This window comes from Myiozetetes cayanensis, unplaced genomic scaffold, assembly GCF_022539395.1.
Source record: "Myiozetetes cayanensis isolate MyiCay16 unplaced genomic scaffold, myiCay2020 scf1, whole genome shotgun sequence".
Classification (NCBI taxonomy): domain Eukaryota; kingdom Metazoa; phylum Chordata; class Aves; order Passeriformes; family Tyrannidae; genus Myiozetetes; species Myiozetetes cayanensis.
In genome coordinates, this window is record NW_026086604.1 from 129,933,123 (window position 1) to 129,946,136 (window position 13,014).

General features: G+C 38.3%; 1 protein-coding gene across 5 annotated transcripts in view; it reads right to left on the reverse strand.

Annotated features, from left to right (window-relative positions):
* CROT (carnitine O-octanoyltransferase) overlaps nt 1-13,014 on the reverse strand; it is a 24,298-nt gene continuing 11,284 nt past the window's right edge. For 2 of the 5 annotated variants that reach the window (XM_050339032.1, XM_050339093.1), the window contains exons 7-17: nt 12,230-12,323; nt 12,001-12,126; nt 11,465-11,566; nt 10,791-10,874; nt 10,581-10,688; nt 10,221-10,351; nt 8,826-8,949; nt 6,741-6,819; nt 5,860-5,953; nt 5,565-5,684; nt 1-3,076 (exon numbers count right to left, since the gene is read on the reverse strand). In XM_050339032.1, coding sequence (XP_050194989.1) covers nt 2,953-3,076; nt 5,565-5,684; nt 5,860-5,953; nt 6,741-6,819; nt 8,826-8,949; nt 10,221-10,351; nt 10,581-10,688; nt 10,791-10,874; nt 11,465-11,566; nt 12,001-12,126; nt 12,230-12,323 — 1,186 coding nt within the window. In that variant the 3' untranslated portion in view covers nt 1-2,952. Of the gene's footprint in view, nt 3,077-3,240; nt 4,188-5,564; nt 5,685-5,859; nt 5,954-6,740; nt 6,820-8,825; nt 8,950-10,220; nt 10,352-10,580; nt 10,689-10,790; nt 10,875-11,464; nt 11,567-12,000; nt 12,127-12,229; nt 12,324-13,014 lie in introns of those variants that run through there. The other 3 variants (XR_007631992.1, XM_050339153.1, XR_007631994.1) reach the window with 3 other exon arrangements.

A 13,014-nucleotide genomic window follows, 5' to 3' on the forward strand; every position in this document is an offset into this window, starting at 1 on the left:
TTAAAAAATTAACATAAACATCAATAAACTGAGTGACAATTTATCTGTCAGAGCACAGTAAAATCTTTCATTCTAAACTCAGCTTTGACACCAAAAATATAGATTATCTTTCCCTTCAAGCTAAAGTTCTTGATATTTTAAATAATGTTCTAAAGGTAATGTTCTCAATTACTTTTTTTCCCCCAAAAGTCTCCATGATGTTGCAATTGGCTGCTGTAATTCTTGAAATGGAGGTTTTAATAATTCTTATAATCATTATAATCACAGCCTTTTCTTCTGAAGGAATCCATTATTTTACAAACCAAAGGCAGTTTTTTACCTGTATGTTTAGGTAACATCCCTACAAAAATCAGTGGGACTTTCCTGAGGTAAGATCCAGAAGTGTGGACCTGCAGAGCAGCTTAGGTATTTGTTCACTCTGCTATTTTATCAAGTACCATTGCAGATCACATGAAACCTCATGAATTGTCTTTCGATTTGGTTCAATATAGATAAAGCATTAAGATTTGTTCCGTAGAAATAATTTCTGATTTGTAGAAATTCAAAAGTTCTTGAAGATTTTCCTCATGTGTTAGGTAGGTGAAAATTTGAATTGCAACTGTATTCTAATTTTGAAAATAATTTTAATGAGTGTATGAGGTGAAGTCAATACAAATTGTACATGCCATAAATATTTAAAGTTAGAGCAACTTCTGTTCCCAATAATCTCATTGGTTCTTGCAGGCAGAGAGGGCACCCAAGCATACAGGAACAATGATGTCTTAGGTTAGGATCTTAAGAGAGAGCTGGAGAATATTTTACTTTCAAAGACTAAGGAATTGTGGAATCCCTGAAATTATAGGATAATCCTCACATTCTTGATTACTACAAGTGAATGTACAATATGAAGATATGTTTTTTCTGTTACAGAAATTCTGTAAAGAAGGCACACAGGAGGTTCCTGGAATGTGTTGACGAAACCATTCTTCTCCAAGTGACAGAGGAATCAACAAGGAGAGGTGCTATGCTGGGCCTTGCTCTCTCCAACAGGAGGGGCTGGTGGAGACTTGGAAACTCAAGAGTAGCCTTGGCTGCAGTGACCATGAAACGGTGGAGTTCAAGATCCTCAGGGCAGCGAGAAGGGTGCACAGCAAGCTCCCAGTCCAAGAGTTCAATAGAGCAGTCTTCAGCCTCTTCAGGGATCTGCTTGGTGGAGTACCATGGAGTAAAGCCCTGAAGGGAAGAGGGGCCCAAGAAAGATGGTTAATGCTCAGGGATCTCCTCCAGGCTCAGGAGCAGTGCATTCCAACAAAAAGGAAGTCAGACAAAAATGTCAAGAGGTCTTTATGGATGAACGAGATGCTCCTGGACAAAGCCAAACACAAAAAGGGAGCCTACAGGGGATGGAAGCAAGAACAGGTAGCCTGGGAACAGTAGACAAATTGTCTGAGCAGCCAGGGATCAGATTAGGAAAGCAAAAGCCCTGATAGATGGCCAGGGACATCAAGGACAACAAGAAAAGCGTCTGTAGGTCCATCAGTGATCAAAGGAAGATGAAGGAAAACGTGGACTCTCTCTGGAAGGAAATAGAATAATTGGTTACCTGAGATATGGAGAAGGCTGATGTACTGTGGGGATGTTGTTTTAAAGTGTGTATACTAAACACAACATACTTAGTGCTTAGAAACTAGAATACAAAATTATCCAGCATGCTATTTGATTATAACATGATCTTATAATGGAACCCTTCGGAGGATTAAGCTGTAATTATTTAATGAGAAATGCATGGGAGGGGGCAGTACCTGCTGCTCAAGTGCACTTGGGCTCAGTCTTTTGTATGAGACTCTTAAGGATGTTTCACTACATATAGTTTTTGTACAATTCTATAAATAGTTTCCTTAAAAGCCATATCTAATAGATAACCAAGGTACACTTGCTTTAAGAACCCAACCCTCTTGTTTTACCAGCACAGAAATTCATAGTTGCTCATATTAAGATTACACAGCAGTCACGAAAAAGCCCCACTGACTCACCAACCTGAAAAGCAAAGGGTGCTGGGTGGAGGGTTCCAGGCACTGAGACCAGCTCTGCAGCACATAGCATGGGTGCTCACAGAGAAGGGCACAAAAACCGGGAGAGGCTTTCAGGGCAGAGGCACTGGAGATAAAATGCTTTACTCAACAAGGAAATTAATATCACAGTCAGGAATTCACGTATCCACAGCACGTAACAAGTAGCTCTAACAACTCACAGAATTTAAGTTTTTTCTCTCTCTGGATACACTTCTGTCTCCAGTTTCTCTAGGCAAGGCTCAGACTGTCTCAACTGAACAGGAAATTCTGCTTATGCTGGTGATTGAATGCCATTTTCTCAATGATACACACTTTCTGAAAGAGTTTTCCTTTTTCTGTACTTCTGTCAGGATTTTTGTGTTCCCAGAAACCCCCAGAAATGCTCCCCCAGGAGCAAGTGTATGGAAAATAAATGCAAAATTACACCCTTCATCAAATTTCATGCTGTTTCAAATGACTGTTCAAAGCAAACTGTCCTTATCGCAGTCGCAACCAGGTTTACTAACCCAGCCGAGGGGTAAAAGGTTGTATCTGTCAGACAGAACTTTAATAAAATAAAGAATAAAAATCACCAGGCCTAGCTTGATCCAAAATCCTAATCTATCACACAGAAATCACAGCATCATAAAGACACAGGCTTCATTAACTGAGAGATTTCAGAAAGTCATTTATGTCCGAGAAAGAGGATGGGTTATCACGAGCAGTGAACAGAAATGGATTCCTCTTCTGTATGAGTTTTGGAAGATCTCAAATAAAACATTAAACAATGAATGGTTGTCAGATTTAATTGAGAGAGAACATACAAGTAGCCCAGAAAGGCAGGGAAGACAAAGGCTGAAGTGAGGAGAACATTTTTTGAGGTAACAAGATACAGTGTAACACCTTGGCTTGTAGAGGTGCATCAGGCTTTGAGGGAGGAAATAAAAAGGGAAACTCTGTTCTTGCTACTGTGGACAATAAACATGCAACAGATCTTCCAAAGGGCACAGAAATTGGCTCCAAGGTAGCTGAGAATGAAGCTGTTTCTGTAAAACAAATAATAAGATCTCTATCAAACTCTACAGGGTAGAGAAAAAGCAATGAGTACTTTAGAATCCTAGTTTCAAGTTGACCTGCCCCCAAGATCATCTCTCTCACACAATGTTGCTACACATTAAACAGTCCAGCCACAAAATCAATTAATACGAAGTTGATTTTTAGAAGAATTTTATTTCTAGGACAGGAAAATACAAAGCTGCTCAGAGGAATCAAGTATTAAAATCCTGAGAACCATATCAAACAATTCAGTGCTTACTTTTATTGTGTACTATTAGTGTAAAGCAGCAGATATTCACAGTTCACTAGAAGATGAAAACTGAAAAATGCGAAACTCATGCTGCTTTCTGTCTTTATTGAGTAATCATTTTTCAAAATACTTCAGATTGTAGTGCTCTCATACTACAAATGTAGTGGGAACATCCCCATTCATGGATACAACATTTATTTGGCATAATCTTGACAGCAAAAATAAAAGATAACTTATAATATACCACATAACCTGATGGAGGCAGCCCTTCTGTTTCACAAACCACTGTGAATAGGAAGCATAATCACCTAAGAGGGTAGTGTGGTTACTCTTAAGTACACAGTTAAGTGCTCCACTGGCATAAACAATATCAGTAGACTACAAACTACTCTACATTTCTACAGGCTACTACTGAGATCATAAACACAAGTCTCCCATCAGTTCTCCACTCCAACATCTCGTCTCGAAGTACATTTGCATTGTTGAGGCATATTTTAATATTGCATAGTTCTACACAGATAAGGTACTACTGCTTGCATTGCTGCTGCAAATGGCTACATTACTCTTTAATGGGTACTGTTACCACAGTAAATCACATAAAAATAGGTAGACTTCACACAGATCATTAAATGTCTTAAATTGAATGTACCTGTACTCTTGAGCAGCATTTCATTTTTAATTACTATCTATAACTTGTGAGCTTGTAAAGCCTTTTACATCATTCTCAAGCTTACAGTTGAGCTCTAACTGTTAACTGTAGCATGTCATGAAAACACTGGAACATAGTTCTACACAGCACTTCTGCATCAGTCTCTGGACATGATTTCCAAGAAGAACAATTTGCAACGATCCTATAGAAATACAGGAAACAATGAGATTACCGCACTTAATTGTCGTGGTCTAGGATGAAGTCACAAAAATTAACACAAATTCTGAAATAAAATCTGTCACATAAACATACTGTCTCGACATTAAAAAAGGACTCAGATCATGTGTACCTTCGGTAAGCAATAATGTTGACAGATCTTGAAACCAGATACTTTGATTTAAATACCCATTACCACATACACAGTGATGTAACTTCTCTGCTTATATTTGAAAATGCTGTGAACTATAGTTCTTCTTCTGCAACTAGTTTAAGGTTTTAAGTAATAATGGCCAGTCTTCGCGAGCGAAGATCCGGGGAAGGTCTTTCCACCTTCCAGCCTGCGCATTGGATTTTTTTAGGTGAGACACAGTGTGCGCGGAACTGAGCCCACCCTTTAATCCTAAGGTTCATCTGCCGGGGCCAAGCGAGCTTGGACGGTGGCAGCGAGGTCCTTAGGACGTAGGTGGGTTGCCTTTAAGGGCTAATGAGCTCCACCCGCCCGGGAGTGGCCCTGACCGGGAATCGAACCCGGGTCTCCGCGGTGATAGCGCGGCGCCTTTACCCCTAGACCACCAGGGGCTCCAAGGTTTTAAGTACTTTTTTTTTCTATTTACGTAATGAAAGGTAAATCTTTATCTGGTTCCAATTATTTTAAGAGAGCCATAGATCAAAGTATAAATGGTTTGTATACTCAAACTGATTCAAATGTGCATGCAATCCACGTTTAGCTTTAGGAAGAAGTCATTTGAATTACACCTAAGTCATAAACCAGCAACTTATCTCTACACATTCTAGTTGAAGTAGTTTTAGATTTCATAAAAAAGCAGTAATTTTTGTCCATAAGACCAACAAGCCAAAGATGAATCTTTTCAAATCTTACAATTTTAGAAGTGAAGCCAAATATTTTAGCCTCTTATTGTTACTCAAAAAAGGTCTGGTTTGAGTCAAGATACGTGTGTTACTCCAAGAACGATGGGCAGTGTGCTCACCTGTATTCTTATCTGCTCTAGTTCAGTCAAAAAACTTCAAAAAACACCTCTTACAAATGACATCTAGAATGATGGCCTATTTTAAATCAGTTAACTTTTTTTTGTTACTCCCTTCTTTCACCTTCCCCACCCTTTACTTTCTGCACATTGTCAGTATCTTGGTGCTCACTTCACCTCCACCATTCATCCTGCCTCACACACATGCTTTCCCAGAACATCAATGCCTCTATTTCATGTACCTCACTTCTCAACCTCTCCTGACACGTTCAGCAATATTTCTTCTGTCTTTTCCTTTCCTCATTCTAATTGTTAGCTGCCTCTCCCTCTGTGGTAAGGGCAGAGCCATACCTAAAATGAAATTATAACCTTACCTGTCATCTCTGATTGCATAAAAAAAGCCATAGCCATGTTGTACCATAGGGAGTGCACATCCACTAAACCTAGTGTAGCCAGTCAGACTAGTTGAAAGGACAAAATTCCCACCTCCTCCACTGTAAAACAACACAAAACAAAAGCAGTACTTTTAAAGGTAATTTGAAACAAAGCGAGTTTAATAAAACAGTTATTTTGTCCTAGAGGTCAAGAAATCAGCACATATAAGGCCAATGCGACAAAGGCCTTGCTATTGAGGGATACAACTCCCCACAGGACAAGAATATGAATTACCTAGCTGTGAAGGCCTTATCCCCATACAGTTCTGGCACTGGCAGTCCTTGCTCCTGTGCTATGAGCAGGAGACCCAGAAGATGACGATCAAAGCCTGTCAAATAAATGCAAATACAAAATCATTAACAGCAGTGTTTCCTGTTTTTCTGCTTCTTCTGGTCTGGATAGCTAGGAGTTCAAGTAACAGCTGAGGACAGGTAAACAACAGCATCTGCTAAAGAAGAAGTATTGTAGCATCCAAAAACATTTCCCACATATTTGATCTAAGAGACCTTCATCTCTTTCAACTTGCATCACCGAGCACAAAAGCAAATTACCTAAGTAACAGAAATCCAGCATAGTTCCTGTGGAAAACAAAACACAAGAGAACTCCCACTTCAGCCAAGGAGTGAAAGTGGCTCACTGGCAATTATGTGAACAAGGCAAAAAGACTTTCAGGGTCAGAACTGCCCAGATAACACACCAAGTAGAATGGAGAGAGTATGAAGTTCATCAGGTGATTATTTCCCAGATACTTTTTCTTATTCATAAAATAATGTACAATGCTAACATAGATGGGTTAGAACCTCACCCAAATCTCTCCTATGCCTTAGAAAACCACATTTTTCATTTTCCAGATAGGCATATATTTGACTGGAAGGTATTCCAAAATAATGTTTAGCTAGGCAGAGAAACTATGAAAGCGAACATATCTTTGGGGTACAAGGAAAGGCCCAAGCACTAGGTTTTAGTTCTCCTCAAAATTAAAGCATAAAATGTTAAGAAATAGTTTTTATTCAGGTGGGAAATAACGAGACAGAGAAAATGTATTAGCATACAACAATATTCCCTTTTCATCACAAGAAAAAAACAAAACAAAACAAGTTTTGATGTCAGAGTACCTTTTCCATTCTCACATTCTTTCCTCATTTTATTGTGCTTTGCAAATGCCTTATGCATCAGCTGCAGTTGTTGATAAGTCTGTGTAAAGAAGGGGAGACAGGATAAAAACAAAAAAAAAAAAAAAGAAAAAACAATCCAAATGAGTAACACATTAGGAATCACAGATCAGCAATTTTTCCCTTTCACAGTTTCTAACAATTTTAGATAGAGGAAAATGGAGGAACTTTAAAAGTACATTAGAAGCTCTCTCAAACTCCTCCTCCCACATCCAAATTCCTTCAGAAGAATGTGCTCATTTGCTTTCAGAAGAATGTGCTCGTTATCTCTGTTCTGTTACTAAGATCACTTGTGCACTGAACAATATTCTAAACTTCATGTTCCTTCCCCAGAAAGCTGAAACAATAAAAAGTAACCACTGTGAACCAGAATAATCAAACCCCCAAATTTTCTATAATACCCTGTAGTCAGAAGGACAGTAGCTTTTACCAGGTGTGGTTGCACTTCCATGATCGTCATGCCCTGAATTAGACAAGGCAGTTGGACTACATAATCACTGTAGGCCCCTTCCAACAAAAATATTGTGTTCTATCACTTTTCATGACAAAAAAAAAGGAAAGAAAAAAATGAAAATCACGAAAGCAGAAAACAAGACCCTAACTAATATATACAGATGCCAACTGCATTCCCAAATTTTCTCTGCTAATTGCCAGTTCTGCCCAATGTTACTTTTTTTTCCAGTTTTATATTGAAACTTACATATTAAAATCAGAGAGAATACAAACAGAATGTTTTTTACAAAGTAGGCCTTGAGAAACAGTTCTGGATGCTCAAGATCTTGACTTCCAAGATCTTAGATCTTGCTAGTTCTTTAACTACTTAAGAAGCACCCTCTATCCCTTTATTCATCACAAGAGAGGTTGCAACAGAGAATGTGAATCAAGAGCAGCAGCCACTCAATCTGAATAAAAATCAAGCTACTAACCTTACAAGAAGCAAAAGAAAATCTGAGATAAAAGTGTTTTTCCCAAGTATATAACTTTAAGGTACTAAAAAGTACATAAAGACAGACTTTTAAGCATGTTAATTTCAATACTACCGAACACAGTTTTTAAGCCCCAGGAGTTCAGCATTAAAAAAAACAACAGGGAGATATTTGGAGATGCTATTTAATATTGCAAAGAGAAGAAGGCTACAGTTAGTGCTGGAAGCCTGATAAATGGTTAGAAGGTAAATGAAGAGCAGGGAAATAACAGGAATCCATACTTGGAATAGGAAGCACATTTGAAATGTGACCAGAAAACGGAGATTTAAAGCTGCAGCACATGCCAAAAGAAGCCAGCGAAGACCAAGAAAAAGTGCTCTTGAAGGCTAGAATTATCAATCACACATGCTTTCTGACAGCCATATTTCCTGTATGTTTTTCAGATGCGTTAATATTATAGAGCCTTTGAATTTTTACTAAAGACATGTAGCCCTTTGTCTCAAAAATCTCTTTACCTAATTTCTCAGGCTCTGAGAAATGTGCAGGGAGGACAACAGAAAGAGCTTTAGTACAGCTCTCACTTGGCAAGAAAGGCATGACATGCTTTGCCAGCCAAGCACCAGAGGGCAGTTGCTGGGAAAAGAAAAAGTCTCTGGTTCAGCTATTCAGAGACACTCTGGAATACATCCCTGTTGCCACTAGGACACAAACAGATTTCAATCTTGCTCTCTGATGCAAATATTAGATAAACATTTCCTGATTTTACTTGGAAATTAAAACAACAGAACCGCAGCAGAGTACTTTGGATCCAACCCAATAACTTTCTGAGGTATGAAAAAACATCAGTGTGAATGTAACTCAAGACAGTTACATTCTTGAAACCAAAAGGCAAATAGGACAGAAAAACAAACAAGCCCATACATGACAGCACACCTCAGTCACAGTGACCAGAATCAGAGTTTAAGCAACTCAACATTTGAAATCTGTCTCACTGGAAAGATGTCAACTCCCACCAATGAGACAACACAAGAGTGAGTTTTAAGCAGTTCAAATGACAGGCCTTCTAAATACATGATGATTACAGTAGGATTTCAGTATTTACACTGTCAGAAGGATCCAGCATGGACTTGCACCATTCCACTGCTTCCACAGTACATGGTCTTATGGTCTCTGTGCGGCCATGATAGAAACGCCTGGTCATGGCAGTTTCGTAACAGCAGCCCGGACTAAGAACAAAAATTAGGGAAGAGTATCTCATTACCTTAACAAAACTATTTGCTCTTTCAAGGACTCAAAAAGTCCTGTCGAAGATCTTGCACATTTAGCTCAGTTACAAGTACCAGAAACACACTAATATTCTTGAAGTTATGCGTCCGATAAAGAGCCACAAAGGAACTCTATGCACTTTTATGAGACAGATGACTGAAAAAAGTGCCAGCACTGTAATCATACCTTGAAAAGACTTTGTTGTCATGGCTATTTTCTGCAGACTACAGCTCTACCAGGCTCTAGCAAAAATAGGCTGAAATTACACAAGCTTCAGTTTCATATATATATCCCCATTGAAGAAACCACCTACACCACCCAAACCCTCAAAAATTAAGCTACACATTTAAAGCAAGCCATGTGTCTCAATGCATTTGGAGGAAAAGGCTCAAAACCTTCTCTGCTGCATACTGACAGCCATCCAGTTTTTATATCTGGAGCATCTCCAGCTCTATGACAGTCTGCCATTTAAAATACAACTTTCGTGAAACATACTTGAGTGTTTACAACAGATCAAACAGGTCATTTCAGTCAGCCTCAGATCTACCAGCCTTTGTTACAACGTGATCACATCACCAGTGACTAAGCATCACACTCCTGTGACAAAACCTTCCTCCTGAAGCAAGCAGTACTCTCCAGGTCAGTAATGACTTATACGTGCTAGTTAGCAAACAGAAATTTGGAAACCCAAACACCAGGAGGAATGACGTCTTTAATCTAAAATAATACAAAATGCCACATCTGAAAATGTAGAGGCAGGTATTTGGAGGGTCTCTGTCTCTATTATTCTGTTCAAACCTTAACATCCAATGTTAAAGAAAGTGAGACACTGATGTTTTGTGAGGCCTTCTACAGACTTGGAAGACTAAACGTTTAACTGATGGCAGTCACTTTCTACAGATAAAGTTTTCTTCTCCATTTGATCAACTATTCGACAGTAGAGAATCCTGACCACTGAGCACTTGGTGTTTGCCCAAATACTTCCCGTGTACAGCCAAAATTCACCTTTTTGTGGACTGAGTTATGCCATCCATTCCACAATACGTGCACACATTATCCCTATGGTCACAAGGGCAGAGTTCTTCTGAAGCAAGTATGGTCTTATGCAACTGTTACTTTAAAAACCCCTTAGTTCTTCATTCTTACATCACCATAGCAAATTACACACTAACACTGCAAAGCCACTGCACCTCTTTACTCAAGAAACCAGTTTTTTTATTCCTATTCTTACCGTCCATGGCATTTGTAATAAGCAAGTTGTAGGGCAAGCTGCACAAATGTATCAGGATGAAGTTTCTTCTTCCTAAGCAATGCTTTGCCGAAGGATGTGAAGGCATAAGACACCAGCTGCAAGTCAGACACCTGTCATAGCAAAGGAAGAAAAACCACAGGAGTCAAGAAATATCACAACTTGATCCACTTCAAAAGACACTCAACATAAACCAACAATGCAACAAATTTAACCACTTGTTAAGTCCCCCAATTCATCAATAATGTATTTATTCCTCTTCTCCAGTATGGAGAAAGACCAACCAAAAACACGTAAATAGAATGAAAAAAACCAACTACGAGAAGCATCAAGAAATTCCACCTTCTTGTAATACAGTTCTTTAGTACGTTCAATTTCATTTATAATTTTTGGATCCACTGTGAATACAAGTTCCTCTGGCCATGGAATATCCCTCACATTATCTGATCCCTGGAAAGATGCAGACAGAAAGAAAGAAGGGAAAAGAGAACATATTATTCATAAGAAAAGACACGTTAACTACAAACTTGAAAGTTTATAAAGGATAGATACCTTCCATTTTCCCTCATTCTCAATAATCTTCTTTTCGGCATAAGATAACATGGTAATTAAAGCCATGGCATCAAAAGGAGAATGCTAAAATCAGATAAGACAAGATACCACATTATTTGCATAACTGCAAGATGATCAAATTGCTTTTTTACCTATCCCACTCTTTACCTGCAGATCAACAGCTTTACTGCACAATGTTGGACTTGTTTTTCTAGTTCTACAATAAACAGAGAACTACTTTAGGTCCACCCACTGTTTTGACTGCTCTGCAGCTGGATAGGGAGGCACAGATTTCAGGCAAGATATAAGCCCTTCTGGTAATGCAATAATGAATCTGAAAAACCAGGAGTTTAAAAAACACAGCTGTTCAAATAGATACATTATAGGAAGAGTTTATTTTATGCCTTCTCGCGCACTGTATTTTTTTTATTTTGGAACTCTCTCATTAAATACTCTAAGAAATTACTTCAGATCTCATGTTCACAATTCATGCATGGTATAATATGAAACACTGAGAACGCAGAGTGCTTTTGGAAAGTCATCAGACAAGGTGCCTGGTAAACAAGGCTATACTAGAGAGGAACACACTAAGCACTTAAAATAATACCCTGAAAGGGGAAATTCAGTAAACAAATACTCAAAAGGTTTATAAGATGAAAAAAATTTCAACTTACATCACAGAATGCGCTGCAAGTTCCATTGGAAAAGAATATGCTATTGTAGGATTTATCTCCCCAGCGTACAGTCGGATCACCTGTTAATCCCAGCCTTGTGAGCTAAAGCAAAGGTTACATGCTGTGAATTTTAAAAAACACTGACGACACTGCCAACCTCTGTCAGCTAAACCTAGTCTACATTAAGAGGGTGAAATCTCCCTGATAAGACATTTTCATACAGTTCAAGATGAAACATGTTTATAAGCCCAAGCTTTAATTAAAAGTGTTGTAAAAAGTTGATGACTATGTTTTTGAAAATGCTGAAGGATAGAGGGCTAAAAGGTTATGAAGGTAGATTTCAGCCATTCCCCCTTACGATGTCCTAATAATTCAAAGTATTAAATTTTGCTATGGATCAAAAACCAGCATTATTTGCATATTTATCTGCTTCATTTTCTGTTATGAAAGAGCAAGAAATGCTACTTCTGTATATATGCAGAAGAAATTTTTATGAAAACATAACCAGACATAAATTATCAAAAATACTTAGCTACCTCAGTATAGTCCTCAGGAGTTGCATGGGGACTAGAATCATCAAGGCAGACCACAAACAAACTTCTCTGAATTTTTTCCAGAAGAGTTAAGTTCTTTGGATCAAGACCAATCAAATATTCCCGTAACTAGAAAGCATAAAAAGACAAAGCTAAGTCAAATAACGTATTTCCAGTGATCACAAGGCTTTTTCCTGATACCTCAGGAACCAATTGTTGGAAGTATTCCTACCTCTGCCCATTTTGTCCTTTCGTTGCATGTTAGGGCTGCCAGTCCTGGTCCATCTGGCTCACTATGGCATCTTTTCTGAATATATGTAAGTTGCCTTTAAGAAGATTTCAAAAACTGAAGTTAACAAAGAACAGATAGAGATTAAAAAACAGTCACCTTTTTTCCTCTCTCTCTTTTTTTTTTTGTAAAGTTGGAATCTTGGTTCCACATTCACAAGTCAATGTGAATTTTCAGGAAGCATGAATCATCTCCCTCAAACTCTAAGGACAACTGAAGACCTGCTCTGTTTTCAGACACTAATGGTTAATTCAGACTGCAGCTAAGAGCCCAATACAAACTTACATATAAACAATCGTGATCCTACAGCATTATTATGCACTTCATCTAAAACTACACTTAAAACTTCAACAGTGTAGATCAGACTTTCTGGAGTGCACATATCTGCAATACTGCAGCTCTGCAGCTTTAGGGTAACGAATCAGATACAGGACAAACATTCCACTCAAGATAAACCCTGAAATTTAAAGCAGAACACTAGCTATAGTACATCTATAAATGTAGAGTCTGAATTACATGAGAGTAATTCCCCTCCTACCTTTTCCTTGCATTTTTCCTTTAGAAGAACTATTACCAAAGAGGTAATTTTAAGTTTGCAAATTCAGTTGTTCACATGCTGTTCTAGTGTTAAAGAAGTTCCACAAATTACAGGCACTCAATCCTGGTTTGTGCTTTATTCTGGCACTCTTGCCCACTGAACTTCACTACTGATCATTAGTTACATAGTT